The following is a 17094-nucleotide window of genomic DNA, read 5'->3' as shown; positions in this document are numbered from 1 at the left end:
AAAAAAAGCACCAAGCCCCCTCCCGCACCCCCGCACCGCCCCTCAGCCTCAGCACTCACAACCCCACCAAAAACAGACACTGACAGTCAGCCACGCAAGCCACTCAGACGCAAACCGAGAAAGAGCTACTCCTATCTATTTATAGCGTGCTGCGTAATGCGTGTTCTGTGCGCTGTGTTGGTGCTGTGTGCCGTGTACAAGCTTATCTCAGCACCGAGAGCTTTGCATAGCCGGCGTTGGGCGGGCGGGGGATCGGGCGTGTTTGTGTGACGGGGCACGGTGGGGCGGGGCACGTGGAGTGAAGCGGTAGGCAGGCAGGCAGGCAGGCAGGTGGGTGGGTAGGTGATGGGCGTAGAGAGTGGAGATGGGGATAGCGGAAGAAGAAGAAGAAGGAGGAGGAGGAGGAGGAGGAGTCGTTTCGGCATAGTAATTTGAAGGTTTGAAGCAGCTATACGTACGTGTCTATGCGCATACAGCGTCCACCTTTCCAGATCCCAACCAAGCAGACAAATAAACGAATAAATAAACGCCAACGCCAACACCAACACCATCGCTAATGCCCTAGGCACGTTACAGCGCCATGCTCGCTCGCTCGCTCGCTGAACAGGACCGACAAACGGCCAACGACCAACGACCAACGACAAAACGGCGGTGAAAGGCAGCGAGGCCCGCCCGCCGCAACTCCCACACTCCCACAACCACTTAAACCATACAAACCCGCACCAATAACAGTTAGTACCTAGGTACCGACGGAGGAGCCTACAACTCCGTCTCCACATCCACGTCCCCATCCCCATCCCCGTCCACCCCCACCCCCAACGGCACCAACCCACCCTGCTGTCTAAACCCCGCCGCAGCATCCAAGTCCAGGTCCAGGGCCGGAAGCCGCTGCGTCGGGCGCGGGTGCGACGAGTTGTAGCAGGAGAACATGTTGCTGCGGGAAATGTGTTAGCAGGATGGACTTCTTTGAGAGAATGAACGGAGCGATGGAGAAAGGCGAAGGAAAGGAGAGGGAAAGAAGGGAAGGGAAGGGAAGGGAAGGGAATGAAACATAAGAAAAAGGGCGCACTCACTCCCCCGCACCCCACCCCACACACTTCCAGCACCTGAACAATCCCTCTTTATCCCAGCGCTCCTTCACCCCACTCAGCCTTTGATAAACCGCCCCCCCAAAAAACGTCTCCACCCACTCCTCCTCGCCAAAGTCCGCCTCATTCAGATAGCACGCCCCGCCCCCCAGCAGGCGTTTCAGCGGCTGCACCCCCCGTCTCACAGCGTCCCACTGCCGCGCCGCCTCCGCGGCCCCCGCGTCCCGCTTGTAGCCCCCCACGAAATCGACGCTCCACAGCGCCTCGCGCCACGCCCTGTGCGCGCTCGTCGCGCCGTGTGCATCAGGCGTGTTCGCGGGCGTCGTGGCATAGACCTGCATGCTGCCCTTGGCCTTGCCCGCCTCCGCCAGCCCAGCGAGCAGCGCCTCCACCAGCGCGGTCGCGTTCTCAGGCGTAAACAGCGCGCGCGGGACCAGGCGCCCGGCTTCCACGACGGCCAGCCCGCCCGGCGCGTTCCGCCCGATGATGCCGCGGTAGTCGTCGTCGGCGGCCCAGGCGGACTGGTCGGGGAAGCGCTCGTAGGCGTGGCGGGAGACGGCGAGGCCGGGCAGCGACGTCAGCATGTTGGCCCATTCGCGGGTGGCGTCCATGAGGAGGGCGAGCGACGCGTTCGACGGCAGCACCATGTGCGTTTCGATGCTGCGCGCGCTGAAGAAGTTGTAGCCCGCGATGTTGCGCGCGGACCACTTGGGCTGCTGCTGCACGAAGGCCGTCAGCAGCGTCTTGTACAGCGCGCTGTGCCGGACATCTGGGATCGGGTTTTCGATCGAGGCGAAGAAGCTGTACGTGTTGAAGGCGACGGCGGCGTGCGTGCGGAACTTGTAGCGCAGGAGCACGGCGAAGGTGCCGCCGCCGCCCCCCCGCATTGCCCAGAAGAGATCTGCGTCTTGACATGCGTTGATGGTGCGCTCCTCGCCGTCCGCAGTCACGACGTCGAACTCGACCGCCTGGTCCACCATCAGCCCGTGCGTCGGGCCCAGGGGGCCGTGTCCCCCGCCCTGCCCGAAGCCGCCCGCGGGCCCGACGCTCCCGATCGCGCCGAGCGTGATATCGCGACCATGGGCGGCAAAGAAGGCGCGCGCCTCGGCGGCGCTGACGCCCGCGCCCATGACGCCGATGTTCTCGTGCGCAGCCGCGCAGCCCGCCGGCGTGAAGCGCGCGTGGTGCTCGAGCTCCCGCAGGTTGCGCGTCCATAGCGCCAGCGAGTTCGCCGCCACGCTGCGCCCTAGGTAGTCGTGCCCGGAGTTCTTGATCGACAGCCGCAGCTTGTGCCGCTTGACGAAGTGCAGCGTCTGGACCACGTGCTCGGCGCGCGTGGCATTGACGTAGTAGGCCGACAGGGAGCCCAGCGAGCACGTCCCGGCCATGGGCTGCTGCTGTTGTTGTTGCTGCTGTTGCTGTTGCTGCTGCTGCTGTACGGCCAGGCACCTTTCGGCGCCGCAGCCCTCCCACTGCAGGTTCTGCGTGGTGCCGTAGACGGCGGCGCGGGCCACGTCGTCGCCATACGACGCCTCAATGGCGCGGCACGACGCGGCGTCGTAGCTGCCCGTGGCGTCGTAGCAGCAGCTGGCCCACGGCTCCGTCACGCGCAGCCGGCCGTCCACGCTCGAGTTGAAAGCCGCCCATTCCCCGCGCGTCGGCCAGCATGCGTCCCCCGGCAGGCAGTCGAAGGATGCTGCTGCCGCCGCCGCTGCCGCTGCCAGGAAAAAGGAAACAACGGAAAGGCTTGACAACGAGGATAATGAGAAGAGCAGCATGCTGATGACGATGACGATGATGTAATGCAACGCAATGCAATGCAGCAAGGACCAAACTTAGGAGATATGGAAGAAGAAGAAGGAGAAGCAGTAGAAGCAGTAGAAGCAGTAGAAGCAGTAGAAGCAGTAGAAGCAGTAGAAGAATGAATAAGGAAGAAGAGCTCGAAGCACGATAGGAGAAACGTCTAAGGATAACCGCAAGCAAACGGACCCGGGCGACAAAGGCGCATTATAAAGGCCTTTGAGGTGAGTGAGCTCAGTCCCCCAGCAGCAGCAACAGCAGCGCCAGCAGCAGGACGTACCCCCAAGATAGGCAAGCAAGCCTCCGCCGCCGCAGCAGCAACGATGGCATTTTCCGCTTCAGTCCAAACACGGCGGCCGCAAATGGCAGGCAACAACAAGGCTGAGCGGCACAAGGCGCGGCGAGAGGTGCGGCGTGCGGTGCGATTAGGAAGCGTGCCTGACGTGAGCCGACGGTGGCAGTGGCTGTCTGCATGAGGAGGTTAGCTAGATAGAGGTATGTATGGCTGACGGACGATAAAGATAGCATATCCTCCGCACCGCAGCATAACACCCGAAACGGCTTAGTCGCTGCCTCTTTTTTCCTCTGCTGCTGCTGTAGTACTGCTGGCACAGCTCTGTTCTGCTTTGCTCTGCTCCCCTCACTTTCGGCCCCATGCATTGTCGAGCGGGCATGATGGTGCTTGTGCTTGTGCTGATGAAGATGCTGAAGATGATGCTGACGAGGACGAGGGACCCCATCTCGTCCCCTGCGCGCCGTCCTTACCTAGGAGGACCCCCGCGCTGAGCTCAGCCTTGCCTACCTACCCGCTTGCTTTCCTCCGAGCAGCAGTCATGTCAGCCTTCCATCCATCCAGGACCAGCAAACGGGACGGCACAGCTGCCGCTGCCAACCTACCCACCTACGTCCCGGCATCCGCATAATCGTAGGTACATACGGACTCGCCGTAGCCGAACCCGCGTCGGCGTCAATCGATATGCATGGATTCCCATGTATGCACACACACACACACTTACTCACTCACCCAGTCCCACCCCGCCGGCCTGAGAGCATTAAACACGTCCATTTCACCAATTCCCCGACCGACTGCCTGCCACCTAATGTCTACCTACTAACAGTCCCGCCCACCACCACAACTTCGTCCCGCATTTTCTCTTTTCCCACTCCCAACTCCCAGGCCCAGCCGCCGCCAAGCGAGAAAAAAACGAAAAAAAGAAAAAGAAAAAGAAATGAACCGCCAAAACCCAACCCCAACAGCTACAGCTACAAGCCACAAGCCACAACAACCTCTTTCTGCCTACCACGGGCGACACACGCAACTCCGTCCGCACGCACCTAGGTACGTACCTACCTACGCAGCACTCCCCCCCGCCCCCGGCGCATTCAAGCAGTCCAACGCGCCCATCAACTCCAGCACCACCCTCTCCTCGAGCCGATTCTCCGCCGCCGCAACCCCAGCCCCCAGCCCAGCACCCCCCACCGCCCTCGCCTTAACAAGCTCCAGCTCGCGCTCCGTAAGCGGGACGACGCGCTCGCGGAGGCTCTTGCGCCCCTGCAGCCACGTCTCGACGTCGTCCTTGACGGCGGCGCGGTCCCACGCCAGCGCCGGGATCTCCCCCATCGTGGCCGCGGCGGGGTCCGTTCGGAAGTGGTCGAGGACCATAGCGATGAGGGCGAGCGAGTGCGCCTCGCTGGCCGCGCCCAGCGTCACTGTGCCCGCGTTGGGGTGCGCGGGCGAGGGTTTCGCGCTTGCGTTGAGCGCGGCCGAGGCGCGCGCGAGCTGCGTCGGGAACTGGTTTAGGAAGGTGGCGACTTCGGCTGCTACGGGTGAGCCGACTGCCTCGAGCAGGTTCAGGCAGAGGGGCAGGATGCCGCGCGACCAGAGGGAGAAGAGGCGCGCGGGCTCGTCGAACGGGCCCATGCCCTTGGGCTTGCGGTAGTGGTTCATGAGGTTGGCGGTGCTGAGGCGCGAGAGCACGCCCTCGACTGCGAGCGTCTCGGCCATGGGCAGGATGCTCGACAGCTCGAGCAGGAAGAGGATGCTGAGTTCGCCGTAGACGGGGTCGCCGTCGATGGTGAGCTGGTCCGCCCACGTGAACAGGCTGACGGCGTACCGGCTGGTGTTGTTGTTGGCAAAGAGCAGTGCCACCTGCGAGTTGATCGTGTGCATGCCCGGAATCCGCAGTATCGTTTGCAGTATCGCGCTGAGCAGCACAAAGTCCGACGGCGATACGCTCTCTTGGTCCTCGTGCAGCTGGTTCGCAAGCGACCGCAGCCCCTTGGCGACGACTTCCTTGAGTATCTCGAGCAGTTCCGACGACATTGTCGGTGTGGCCCGCTGAAGGCCTTTTCCGGGGCTCTTTGGCACCTCCGAAGGGGCCGTCCCACCAAGGTGAGGTTGCAGCGTCAGGAAGAGTATCCGCAGCAGCGTCCTGTAGTAGTCTGCGTTCTCGCCGACAAACGCTATCTCAAAGTCCTGCCCAGACAACCGGATGGTGTCCCACGCGACGCGGAACAAGGATCGCACGTGGCTGCTCTTGCACTCTGCCTGGACCAGTTTCTGCATCAGGACAAAGGCAAAGTCCGCTCTGACGTGCACCAAGCGCCCAAACAGCGCCTGTGACCCGCTGGACTGCTGGTTTGACTTCAGACAGTCCTCCACCACTGGAGAGAGAATCTCCTCGATACGGTGGTCCTTGTTGATGATGCTGCCAAGCTCGATCGCAAGGAGCTTCCAGCTCTTCAGAAGCATAATCTTGGCTTCCACAAGAGACAAGTTGACGTTGGCTCTCTCAAACTCATTCGCAAAGCCCTGGTTTTTGTTACCAGCCCACGTGACATCAAAGCCAAGAACCTCCGATGCATAGTCGAGATCGTAGAAGTAGTTGCGGCCAAAGTCAGTCTTGGTGAGAAGCGTCTTCTTGAAGTTGGAGAGCTTGCAACCGGGGAATTTCCTTTCAAGGTTCTTCTTCAGGTTCGTGTGCAATGATTGGTTGTACGGAGGAACCTCGACGCCGTGGCTGGTTAGGTAACCCAGCTTATGTATCACATGCTGCACAGGCCTGATATCGCTCAGCTGGCGTGCCGCATGCAGGCACATGGCGCCAATGTCAGCAATCAAAGAGGCCATGTGAATCTTGACGCAGTCCGCAACCACGGTGTCTATCGATGCGTTTGCTGGGCTGGGCTGTATGTTCTTAATAAACTCCATGATGCTCGAGAGGAACGTTTGGTGCCTGTGCATGCTCGTCACCGCCCAAGGCCAGTGGTTCTGGGCAAGGGAAATGAACTCCAGCATGGCCACGGCCCGCCGCGCCTCCAGGCTGTTAATATCGCACAGCTGGTCGAGGGCAGAGGTCAGCAGTGGCCTTCCACGGGGGCGGCCCGCGGCCTGCTTGTTCGTTGTCCTCAGAGAGTCCCTTGGTGTGCTGCCGGTGAGGAGATAGATGGAAAACCACTGCTGCTTGTTGCTCACAACCGTCGACAGCAACCTCCAGATATCGACCTCAACCTGCGTGTCTTTCAGAGGTCCGCTCATCGAAGACATGACGCTGAGGAAGCTCTTCGCCGTTTCCGGGCCCAAGTGGCCCAGAAGAGAGGGCGGTTCGGCCTCCCCTCTGGCAGCACTCTTGACGAGAGCCTCAAGCAGCCTCATCACCGGCGACTTGAAAGTCTCGTGAGCGATGGACAAACGAGCCAACAATGGCGATGCCTTGAAAAGCTGCTTCTCAATGTGCGATGCAGGACGGTTCAGCAGTACTCCCGCCCGGAGGACGGTAGTCGCCCAAGCCACCGCCGCGGTAGTCTGAGACGTCCAAAGCTGGGTGAGTCGCGCAGGCGTGGACGACGGAGGTGGCTTTGTTCCGGAGTAGAAGATGTTCAAAAGAGCATGAGTCGGGATGTCGTGAGCCGTGACAGAATGGAAGACGTCCAGCAAGTATTCCGCCGTAGGAGCGAGCACACCGCAAAGCTTGTCCGAGGGCTTCTCCCCCTCGTCGTCGAAGCCGTAGACGGTGCGCAAGATGCTGTCGAAAATGGACGTGATTTTCGAGTTGAGTACCATTTTCTGCTCTACAAGATTGAATCGCCAGCTGGGACAGCTCTCAAAAACGCCGACAAATGTCTTTGCAAAGCTCAAAAGGACCTTGCTCATGATCTTTTCGGGCGAGCCACCTCCCATGGAGTTGGCAGCAGAAAAGCGTGCTACAGCCTTCGTGCCCAGCTTGTTAGAAACAGAGTGCTTGACAGAGTCCTCAGCCAAAGCCTCGAATAGTCTGACGCATCCAATGAGCAGATCGTAACGACCAGTGACCATTTCGGTGCCCGAAACGACGGCTATTAAACTGCCACCGATACCGTCAATATCGAGCAATCTACTCCGAGCGAAGAAAGGCCATATTCTGTTCGGCAGAACGGCCACCAAGGCGTGTATGAAGTAAAGGCAGTTCACGAGCAGACTTAACGAGCTTGCGTTGTTGGGACGCTCACGCAGTCTCTGTAGCTCCTGCTCGAAAATGTCGAAAACCAAGCTGACAATGTCCTGGTTGCGATTCAGTCCATCACTAGCATCCTCGAGGATTCTTTGAGCTCCGAAAGTGGGCTCCAAGTCATTGGCCTTTGCCACTCTCACAGAAGCCGTGACGAGCATCGCAAGCAGTCCAATAAACTCACTGGCATCGTCAATGCTCATCGTCTTCTGTTGCGCGGTTTCGACCAGGTCGCTGCCGGAAAGAATGCTCAAGAGAGAAACAGACAAGTATCGCAGAGCAGAGTGCTTATGCGACCATGCTACGACGTGAGGCTTGACATCAGGGTTGAGCACATATCCTATCGTGCCGGCAGGGATGATGTGTTCTTCGCTCGGCTCCGACTCATCGGCCAGAACCAACTCGTTGCCAATCGCTTGGCGAGGCGCCGGGCGTCTGGAGCCCTTCCGGCTTGAGAAAAGGCTGAGGTCCTCGAGAAGTTGTACGGAAAAGGCGTTCTCCTCTTCGCGAATCGTGGTGTAACCAGCGAACCTCGGGGGTAAGACTTGGGTGAACTGGGTCCTTGACAATAACTTTTGAGCTATGACCAAGTTGCCTTCTTCATCGGCCTGACTTCCGAAGCACACTGCCTTGTAAAATTGTAACAGAGGGAGCGTCTCATAGGGGAACCGTACTTCGGCCTGGCCAAGAATATTCGTCTCCGAGCCTTCGAGGAATGCTTTCATGACCGGATCTTCGGTCCTCCTCGAATCTTGTTCAGTAAAGTCCCAGTAGGTCTGTCCACCTTTCAGGACCGCGAGTGTGCCTAGGATGACCTCAGGACTATACTCAACCGCGAAGGAGCCATCACGGATTAGATTCAGCAGCCTCAAACGCATACTAGCTTCCAGGCGACAATCGAGGTCAATATTGACACTCTTCTCGCCGTAGCCGTACCCGAGCCTACCATCGAAGTTTGAAGTCAGAATTGATGAGAGCTCCGCTATCAGGTCGAAGATATGGGCGCCATCTACTGATGCGGTTGCCAAAAAAACAAAAGGATCCTCATCAAACTGGATATCCGAGATGGTGTCAACCACCTTTTCCGCCATTGATGGTTCACCAGAGACTAAAGCTGCTGGGTTATCCCGTGCTGCAACTATTCCGTTAAGGTTGTTCTTCGCAGCGAGTGCAATGATGGTCCAGGCGAAAACTGCTGGGCTTGCTGGGGATGGTCCTTGATTACCGGTTGCGATAAACAACTCGGTGAGCTTTCGAACGCATTCCTCATCGGTAATATACGTGGCTGAGGCAACATCTGCCTCGCCCAAAATGCGTGCAAGAACCGCGTCAAGATCGAGCAGAGTCAAGCAGACAATGGAAACAAGAACCTGAATGGAAGGTAGCAATTCTTGCTGGCTCAGGAAGGGCTGCAAATTTGTCAGTTTCGTTTTTTGAACAGCGCATAGATAGACACAACTTACCAGTTGGACACACTTGAAGAAGTCATAAGAAGCAGTCATGTCAAACCAGTCTATGAGAGTCTGTGCCTCCAAGGCCTCGGGCTTCGTGTCGGCTTGCGCAAAGATGATTTGAAGGAGAGATATAGCCTCCGTGAGTTGACAGTGTCCCCAAATCTCTTCCGCGTCAGAGTTGCCGCCTTCGGCCTGATACCAGCCACTACCCTCAGCAAGGGCCTGGAACCGCGCACGCAAGGCATCAAAGCTACTCTTGAAAGCTGCCGCCGTGCATTGTGCCTGGAAAACACTCTTTCCAAGCTCCGCAACCCAGGGCACCTTCGACGTTCCCTTGTCCCTCGTCTCGGCCGATGTTTCCGTCTTCAGCGCCGCGGAGCCAATGCGGACCAGCAAATCGCTTAGCTTCAGGATATGTGTCCGCTCCGAGAGGTAGGTATCCAGGATGCGCAGGCGCCGTTGCTCGGCAGACGCGAAAGCCGCAAAATTCTGCCCCAGGCCGTCCGTCGCCGCGGCGAGAATGGAGGAGTTCGGGAGGAAAGTCGAGGATCCCAGGTTCGCGCCACCTGCAGCCGATTGTACGCTAAGAGCCTCCTCTTCCGTGAATCCGCTCAGCAGCTGCGCGGCGGGCCGCGTCTGCCATTCCAAAAGCGCAATTCTCAGCGCAGACACCTCGTCGACCTTGGCCTCCTTCGACAGCCAAAGCGCATCTTCCTTGATCTGGCTGATGTCGTACTGGCCGTCCTCCGACGATGGCACGTTGATTGCGGCGGTTTTGGTCTCGAAGGCCGACTTGGACTGGGCGGACGGTGCCTGAAAAGGCTCGTACGGCTTGCTTAGAGTGGCGACATTGGTCTGATGGGTGAGGAAGCGCTCGAGGAATGCGCTCTCGCGGCCACGGTTCGAGCTAGAAAGCGCAATGAACGCGTCCTTCCATGACCTGCAGCAGGTTAGCGACAAGTGAATCATGCGAATGCAGCGCGGCGTGCTTACAGCAGTTGCTGCTCTCCGCTTAGACACTTGTCCAGAGGCGGGAAAAGAACGGAATCCGCGGATGGTGCAGCCATAGCGCGCTCATGTGCGCCGTTGAGTGGCTCCTTTAAATGTCCATACAGTGAGGTGACGCTCTGAGTTGCGATTGGAAAGCTCCGAGCTACGGCAGCTTGGAAAACAATCGCTGACCAATGAGCTGCCACCGCCTCTCCAGCCCGTGACCGACCATCAACCAACAAACATCATCCCTTCACCTTTATCATCATCCTTTGACGGGGTTCGTATCTTCGTGCTGAATTGCATATCAATGTTTCCCAGGACCGGCCGAGACCTAGTCGGCACGCTGCCGTCCTCCACACCATGCAACTATGGCAACGCCTAGCCCTGCAACAAACACCACACCACATGTATGCCTTGGGCATTCCAAGAAATGAATTGCATACTACTGCGAAAACGCCATGATAATACTGACAAACAGACATTCCTGCCTCCACATAAAGTTCTCTATGCGGTCGCAAATCAGCCACATTTAACCCGACCAGCACCTATCCCAAGAAACAGCAATCTCGTTGCTGATTGTCATTATAAAGCTCCGAAAAGTAGTTGCAAGAGCCAGTTTTCCTCATCCTTAACTCCTCATCCATAACTCCTCATCCATCATCCAGCCGCAAAACTACCCCTGCCATTGTAATAATAGATAGCACCGCATCATCCCTTAACCACAGCAACGCGTAACATCCTCCACATCATGGCCATGGCCATCCAGACCCCTATTAAACGCCGTCAGCACACCGCTTAACAGCCCGCATCCACGTCAATACAAGGAGACAACTCAGTACTCACAAGCCAAAGCTCTCCCAATCGAACGCGAACCGGCCCAGGAATGCGCCGATAAAGATGCAGATGATGATGTACCCGTTATAGTACATCGCCAGTAGCATAATGATGTACGCATCCGCGAACTGGAGCATGTACAGCAGAGCCCTAACCAGCTGCTGCACCAACGTCGGGCGGAAGCGAGGCGCCGCAGCCGCGGTCAAGGCGTTTTGGACATTAGCACGGATAGCGAAGTCCTGGGAAGCGATAGTAGGTTTTGCAGGGGACGTCTTGGTGTCTGCAGTAATAGGAGGGACATCACAAGAGGCTCTGGCGGGAGTGATGGCGTCGGCGCCAGTAGTCGTGCTGCGCGCGACGGCGGAGTTGGCGACCAGCTTGCCCTCCTCGGGGGTATTGATGCCGGTGGTCGGCCTGCTGCTGCCGCTGGAGGCGGCGTGGTAGGCGCGCTGGTGCTGCCGCACTAGGAACCGGTCGTATTCTTTTGAGGCGCGGCGCAGGAGCTCGAGTACCATGACTAGCAGGATCACGCCGATGCAGGTGCCCGCGAACTGCCCGCGCGTCTTGATGTGCCAGGTCTCGGTGAGGAAGCCTGCGAGGAGCGGTGCCAATTAGTCTCTGTTCGGGAGAGGTTGGAAGGGCTTCCTTAAAGGCTGTGGGCGGCAGTCTGGTGTCATCTTGACGGGAGGGAACCCAGTTTGCGGAATAAAACGTACAGGCGTCAATGGTGTTCCAGTTCCATGTCATCTGTCAGGTGGCTGGGTTAGCAGCAGTCTTTTTTTATGCAGTTTTAGTGCGGTAGCTTGATGTAACTCACTGAGATCTTGCACGCGCCCATGCTGCTGCCCATATCCATGTCCATGTGGTCCAGAGAGCCCATCGAACTCATTGAATCCATCGTACTGGTCGCTGAAGCCATAACGGTGTTGGTCGCAGTGCTTGCCATGGATTCCATAGGCATGGACATGCCAGACATGGTGGACATGGCGGTAGACATTGAGCTGAAGGATGTTGAGCTTGTCAGATTTTTGCGTCCGAACCGTGCAACCGGCCTGCCTAAAAGGATTGGGGGGCAAGGCGAATTATAAGTCATGCACTGGTGACTTCAGCTCAGTCTGACAGACACCTTGAAGCTTGGCGCGGCTGTTGCGGGGGTTTGAGCAAGTTACCCATTCGGGAAACCCGAAACGGTGACAGACAGAACTTTGATTTTGAAGCAAAGACGCGGCCGCTTGCATGTGCGTGCGTTATTTTTATACATTTACTGGCGAGAGAAGATCGAGCGAAATGGAAATTCTGCCAAGTGTGGGTGGATGATCAAACATTCAACTATGGTACAATAACATGGGATATCTAAACTAAACTTGCGCACTACTTGCTAGCGAAACGGTCTTGGCGGCGGGAGCTATGATCTTCGCGCACCAAACATGCTCACCTAAATTACTTTTGGATCTTCGTCGGTCGCTTCAATCCTCGCCTAGTGGCGCCCGGGACCGAATCTGTCCATCGGACCGTGTCCAGGTGGAGGTGGAGGTGGAGGATACTCGAAGTCATCCATCTCGCCGTGCCTAGGTGGCGGTGGAGGAGGAGGATGCCCAAAGCCATCCATAGGGCCGTGCCCTGGCGGAGGCGGAGGCGGCGGGTATTCGAAATCGTCCATCGCACCGTATCCCCCATTCATGGGTGGGGGAGGCGGTCCTCCAAAGCCACCCCAATAGGAATCCTCTCTCGAGCTAGGCAGCTTGCTCTGGCACTGCGGGTTCTCCCAGTCCTGGGTGCGTCCCACCGGCCAGATGGGGATAAAACACACTTGGTTGATACCGCAGCCTTGGCACTTTTTCCAAGTCGTCCACTGCAGATAGCTCACGAGCTCCCTAATCTCTGTTTGCGCAGCGGCGAGGTCAGAGGCGGCGGAAGCGCTGGTCAAAGCCTTGCAGATGCTGTGAGCGACGTTGTGGGCGGTGCGAGCGGCGAGTGAGACGCCTGTGTAGGCGGGCGTGAACTGCGTGGAGCAGCGAAGGGCTTCAGCAGTGGCGTCGCGCGCACTGTAGTCGATGAAAGGGCGGAACAGCGCTTCGACCTCGGCTTGGAACGTCTTGAAAGAGTCGACAGATTCGGAGCTGAGGTACTCCAGACGGCCGCTATAGCGCATAACGATCTCGTCCACGATAGCCTGCCAGTCCCGTGCCGGAAGGCCGGCTTGGTCGCGAACGTGGGGGAATTGACCGGAAAACACCATCCGCGTAACGTCGTCGCGGATGCGGGAGATGGTTGTGTTGGATGCATTTTGCAAACGAGGGTGTTCATCGCTCTTAAACAAGTCGATGTCGTATGCGAAGGCTGTCACGAAGTCCTCGTAGTTGACCTGTGCGCGTCCACCTCCAATGCCATCGAACCGGGAGGCGACAGCGCGGTAGTAAGAAATGTCCACGAAGGAACCAGGGTCCATCCTGCCGGCAGATGTCTGCGTCATACGTTCAAGGTGAAGATGCTTCTCGAAGTCGCAGAGAATGATCTCGAACCCCATCTCCATGCGCAGGAAGCCATCTACACGGCCACCCCATTCTTCGTTGGCAAGTTTGCAAAGGCCCTCGGCACGTTCGTAATCCCACATCCTACGGTTGTGCTCGTCGGGGTTCACATTGAGCAAGACAGCATCCGTGGAATCAAGAGTACCTTTTTGAGTCTTGCCTGCAGACATGCCGTCGATATAGAGGAGAGAGAGTGAGTGCGTGGTCCTGTAGGTGTGGAGGTAACCTGCGGAGTTGGAGTCTGCTTTTCTGAGCTTTCGTTTATGCATAGGTTCTTGGCTGTCGCTGTCTTTGGGATGATTCCTGTCTGATGGATGGTAATCAAGTTTCGGGCGAGCATGGTGGCCTCTGCCGTCTGGTGGAGGCCCATGTCCATATCCTGGGGGCCCTTCCCCATGGGGACGTCGTCCAGGAGGACCCCTGCCGGGAGGACCCCTTCCTGGGCCCTTTCCAGGTGGATGCTTTGGATGAGGTCGAGCGAACACCAGAGCATGCTCCGGCTCGAACGCTAGCCATTCCATTCCCGTGACGGACTTGTTGGAAGAAGTACCGTGGTAGAATTGAGCACCTTCAGGCACCGAGGCCAAGAAGAAGGACATGCCGTTGTGGTCCAAGGAAGAGCCCCATTGCCTCAGAGAAGAATGGAGTGCGTTGAATATGTGGTTGGCATTATCGTCGGCGATCGAGGAATTGCTAAAGTCGGCTTTGGACAAGGTCGTCTCCAGTTGGCCCGTACAGACGGATAGGCCCGAGGCCAGGACAAAAAGCAAACGAAACATCATGAACAAACCATGTGCTGCAAGGGTGAGCGAGCAATCAGGAAGCAGCAAGGTCTTTTAAAGGCAACAGAGGGAGACGTAAGAGAAGAATATAAAGAGAAACATCTCGCCATTGCACTCTAAGCTAGGACTAGGGATTGATCCTTTCGCGCGGCTCTGGGGAGACAACCATTGGTCTTGTATCACCACGCTTATCGGCCGTACTCTCGAAGATGAGTGGCCGCGTCAGCAGCACTGCTGGCACCAGACGACGGCAGGCAGGGCCGATGACGGAGTGCCCGTAGTATAGAGGGCATGGCTATGCAACAACTCAGGTAGCTCCGTGGCACGGAGTCAAGGGTGCGAGGGAAAGCGAGCGAGTGAAGGATGGCCGTGCGAGTGGGCAGGACAGGGTTTGGGAAGAAGAAGCGGGTCGTGGGTCGTGGGTCGTTCGGGATGATGGCAGGTCACGTGCCTGGCCCGGGCGGTCTGTAGATTCGCGAGGAGGACGCGCTCCACGTCTTCCCAGTCTGAATTGCACCACCGCGTCGCAAGTGAACATGCCGCAAGACAACTCCGGCAGGATCTACTCGGCCACATACAGCAATGTAAGCCCCGGCTCCGCCCTTGAAGCCCGCCCCTGCGCCCAACCCCGAGCCCCTCCGTCCTGCAGCCGCCGCCCTAGCTGAGCTGACCATGATGCGACGCCTGCCAGGTGCCTGTCTACGAGTACAACGTCGATGGCAACCATGTCATGCGCAGGCGCGCCGACGACTGGATCAATGCGACGCACATCCTAAAGGTCGCCGACTTCGACAAGCCCGCCCGTACGCGCATCCTCGAGCGCGAGGTCCAGAAGGGTGTGCACGAGAAGGTCCAGGGCGGTTATGGCAAATACCAAGGTCAGCATGGGCCAAACTTGTGTCGCAGACTGCGTCGCTGAAGGCCGCCTTTCCCAGGGACTTGGATACCTCTACATGACGGTCGCGTACTAGCTGAGCGCAACGGTGTGCTCGACAAACTGCGCCTCATCTTCGACTATGTGCCTGGAGACAGAAGCCCCCCTCCTGCGCCAAAACATGCCACTGCCGCCTCGTCGAGGCCAAAAGGCTCCCGTCAAAGTGCTGCGCGGAGGGTGACTGGTGAGTGGACACCTGGAATGCTCTCCTGCCAATGCCCTTCCTGTGATGCGGTTGACTACGTCGCGTCAAGAGTCATCGTCCCCATCCCACGTAGCATCTGGCTTTGAAGACCTGTCAAGTCCATGAGAGCCGCCAGCTTCTAAAAAATCGACTCACCGAGATGGATCGCGCAGCTTGCTAACACTTACTCCAGCACTCCAAGCACCCAGTCAATTGAGCGAAATCTACGATGATGCTGCCAGCGCCCGGTACATTGGTGAAGGAACTCCCGACAACGTGACGATCATATCCGAACCCCTGATGGACGATGACTTTCCGTACTCGCAAAGTGGGCGGAAGCGCAAACGGGATGAGGATCAATTATCGATCCAGGACCGCCAACACCAGCTTTGGGCAGATGCTCTGTTAGACTACTTCATGCTGCTGGAGTCTGAAGACCGCTTCCCAGCACCGCCTGAGCCGCCAGCAAACGTTAACCTTGATCGCATGATAGACGAAAAAGGCCACTCGGCTATGCATTGGGCGGCGGCAATGGGCGACGTGGATGTAGTGAAAGATCTGATCCGACGAGGGGCTCGTATCGACTCACTGTCGAATAATCTTGAGACGCCACTCATGCGCGCCGTCATGTTCACAAATAACTACGACAAGAACACCATGCCCGCTATGATTAAGATTCTGCAGCCCACAGTTGTGCGTACCGACTGGTTCGGCAGCACGGTTTTTCATCACATCGCCGCAACTACCAGCAGCAAGAACAAGTACGTCTGTGCACGATACTACTTGGATTGCATCATCAACAAACTCTCCGAAACCTGGATCCCAGAGGAGGTCACAAGGCTGCTAAATGCCCAGGACAAGAATGGCGATACGGCCATCATGATTGCCGCCCGCAATGGCGCTCGCAAATGCGTGCGTTCCCTTCTTGGCCGCAACGTCGCCGTCGACATCCCCAACGCGCAAGGCGAGACAGCGGACGACCTAATTCGCGAACTCAATGCAAGGCGCCGAGACGGACGGCATCGAGGCGCCTCCAGCTCGCCTTTTGCACCAGACGGCCGCATCGGTCTAAACGGAACCACGACCTTCGGCAGCCTGCGCAACGGCCTAAGCGGGATACCCGAAGTCGAGCGACCCACGCAACACCAATACCGCAGCCAAACCGCCCAAACACTCATGTCGAAAATCGCGCCCACGCTGCTCGAGAAATGCGAGAACCTCGCCTCGGCGTACGAGGCCGAGCTGGAGGAAAAAGAAGCAGAGGCCGCGGACGCTGAGCGGGTGGTAAGGAAACGGCAGGCCGAGGTCGAGGCGGTGCGCAAACAACTGCGCGAGATTGGCGTCAATGCAGACGATATAGCACTGAGCGGAGGCGGGGAAGGGCTGCTGGGGGGCGACAAGGACGCTGAAGCAGATGAGGAAGACAGGCGGCAGGAGGCAGAGCTCGAAGCCGTGATCAAAGAGGCCCAGGCGCTCGTGGAAATGGAGCAGACGGCAGAGCTACGGCGCCTAATCGCGGGCGAGGAGTCGCAGTACTCGCAGTCGCAATCGCAGTCGCAATCGCAGTCGCAGCCACAATCGCAACCCGATGGCGCCACGGGCAACAGCACAATGGGCGCCAACGGCGCCGCCAACAGCGACGCAGGCAATGAAGAAGTCACGCTCCGCGAGAAGCTCGCCCTGGCCCAAGCGCTGCGCGACGCGCAAGCCGCGCGCCAAGCCCTCGTGCGCGAAGTCGTGGCCAACCTCGCGGTCGCGGGCGTGGGCGAGCGCCAGACAGACTACAAACGTCTCATCACGGGGGCGCTGGGCGTGCGCGAAGAGGACGTCGAGGGCATGCTGCCTGAGATATTGGGGGAGCTGGAGGAGGCGCGCGAGCGCGAGGCGCTGGAGGCCGGGAGCCCGGGGGCTTGAGGCTGGGTGTGTGTTTGGGGAGGGAGAGGGGGAGGGGGTTGTATGTATGGATGAGGTTGTTGTTGTTGTTGTTGGGGTTAGGCTAAGGGCGCA

At 58.3% G+C, this 17094-nt stretch overlaps 5 protein-coding genes across 5 annotated transcripts; 1 reads left to right on the top strand and 4 right to left on the bottom strand.

Moving 5' to 3' along the window:
• Positions 1-409: 409 nt before the first annotated feature.
• On the bottom strand, positions 410-3222 carry K452DRAFT_319533 (uncharacterized protein). Its single transcript, XM_033544242.1, has 2 exons — positions 1074-3222; positions 410-934 (listed from the first exon to the last, which is right to left on the bottom strand). The coding sequence occupies exons 1-2, from the start codon at positions 2864-2866 to the stop codon at positions 760-762; spliced, it is 1968 nt and encodes a 655-aa protein (XP_033396342.1). The 5' UTR covers positions 2867-3222; the 3' UTR covers positions 410-759.
• Positions 3223-4233: 1011 nt separating this feature from the next.
• Positions 4234-9946, bottom strand: K452DRAFT_49192 (uncharacterized protein). Its single transcript, XM_033546737.1, has 3 exons — positions 9823-9946; positions 8839-9769; positions 4234-8784 (listed from the first exon to the last, which is right to left on the bottom strand). The coding sequence occupies exons 1-3, from the start codon at positions 9894-9896 to the stop codon at positions 4240-4242; spliced, it is 5550 nt and encodes a 1849-aa protein (XP_033396341.1). The 5' UTR covers positions 9897-9946; the 3' UTR covers positions 4234-4239.
• Positions 9947-10272: 326 nt separating this feature from the next.
• On the bottom strand, positions 10273-11700 carry K452DRAFT_288724 (uncharacterized protein). Its single transcript, XM_033540715.1, has 3 exons — positions 11474-11700; positions 11373-11403; positions 10273-11248 (listed from the first exon to the last, which is right to left on the bottom strand). Exons 1-3 carry the CDS (start codon positions 11651-11653, stop codon positions 10662-10664), a joined length of 798 nt encoding a protein of 265 aa, XP_033396340.1. The 5' UTR covers positions 11654-11700; the 3' UTR covers positions 10273-10661.
• A 144-nt stretch (positions 11701-11844) lies between these two features.
• On the bottom strand, positions 11845-14347 carry K452DRAFT_288723 (uncharacterized protein). The gene has a single exon (XM_033540714.1). It carries the CDS (start codon positions 13964-13966, stop codon positions 12134-12136), a length of 1833 nt encoding a protein of 610 aa, XP_033396339.1. The 5' UTR covers positions 13967-14347; the 3' UTR covers positions 11845-12133.
• A 158-nt stretch (positions 14348-14505) lies between these two features.
• K452DRAFT_299357 (uncharacterized protein) lies at positions 14506-17001 on the top strand (the record flags this gene model as incomplete). The annotated part of the gene is made up of 4 exons (XM_033542220.1): positions 14506-14553; positions 14661-14847; positions 14905-15087; positions 15281-17001. The coding sequence occupies 4 exons, from the start codon at positions 14506-14508 to the stop codon at positions 16999-17001; spliced, it is 2139 nt and encodes a 712-aa protein (XP_033396338.1).
• Between the last annotated feature and the right edge of the window lie 93 nt (positions 17002-17094).

The sequence above is a fragment of the Aplosporella prunicola genome, assembly GCF_010093885.1.
Source record: "Aplosporella prunicola CBS 121167 unplaced genomic scaffold K452scaffold_16, whole genome shotgun sequence".
NCBI lineage: Eukaryota > Fungi > Ascomycota > Dothideomycetes > Botryosphaeriales > Aplosporellaceae > Aplosporella > Aplosporella prunicola.
Note: the sequence above shows the minus strand (reverse complement) of the source record. Positions and strands in the feature narration are given on the sequence as shown.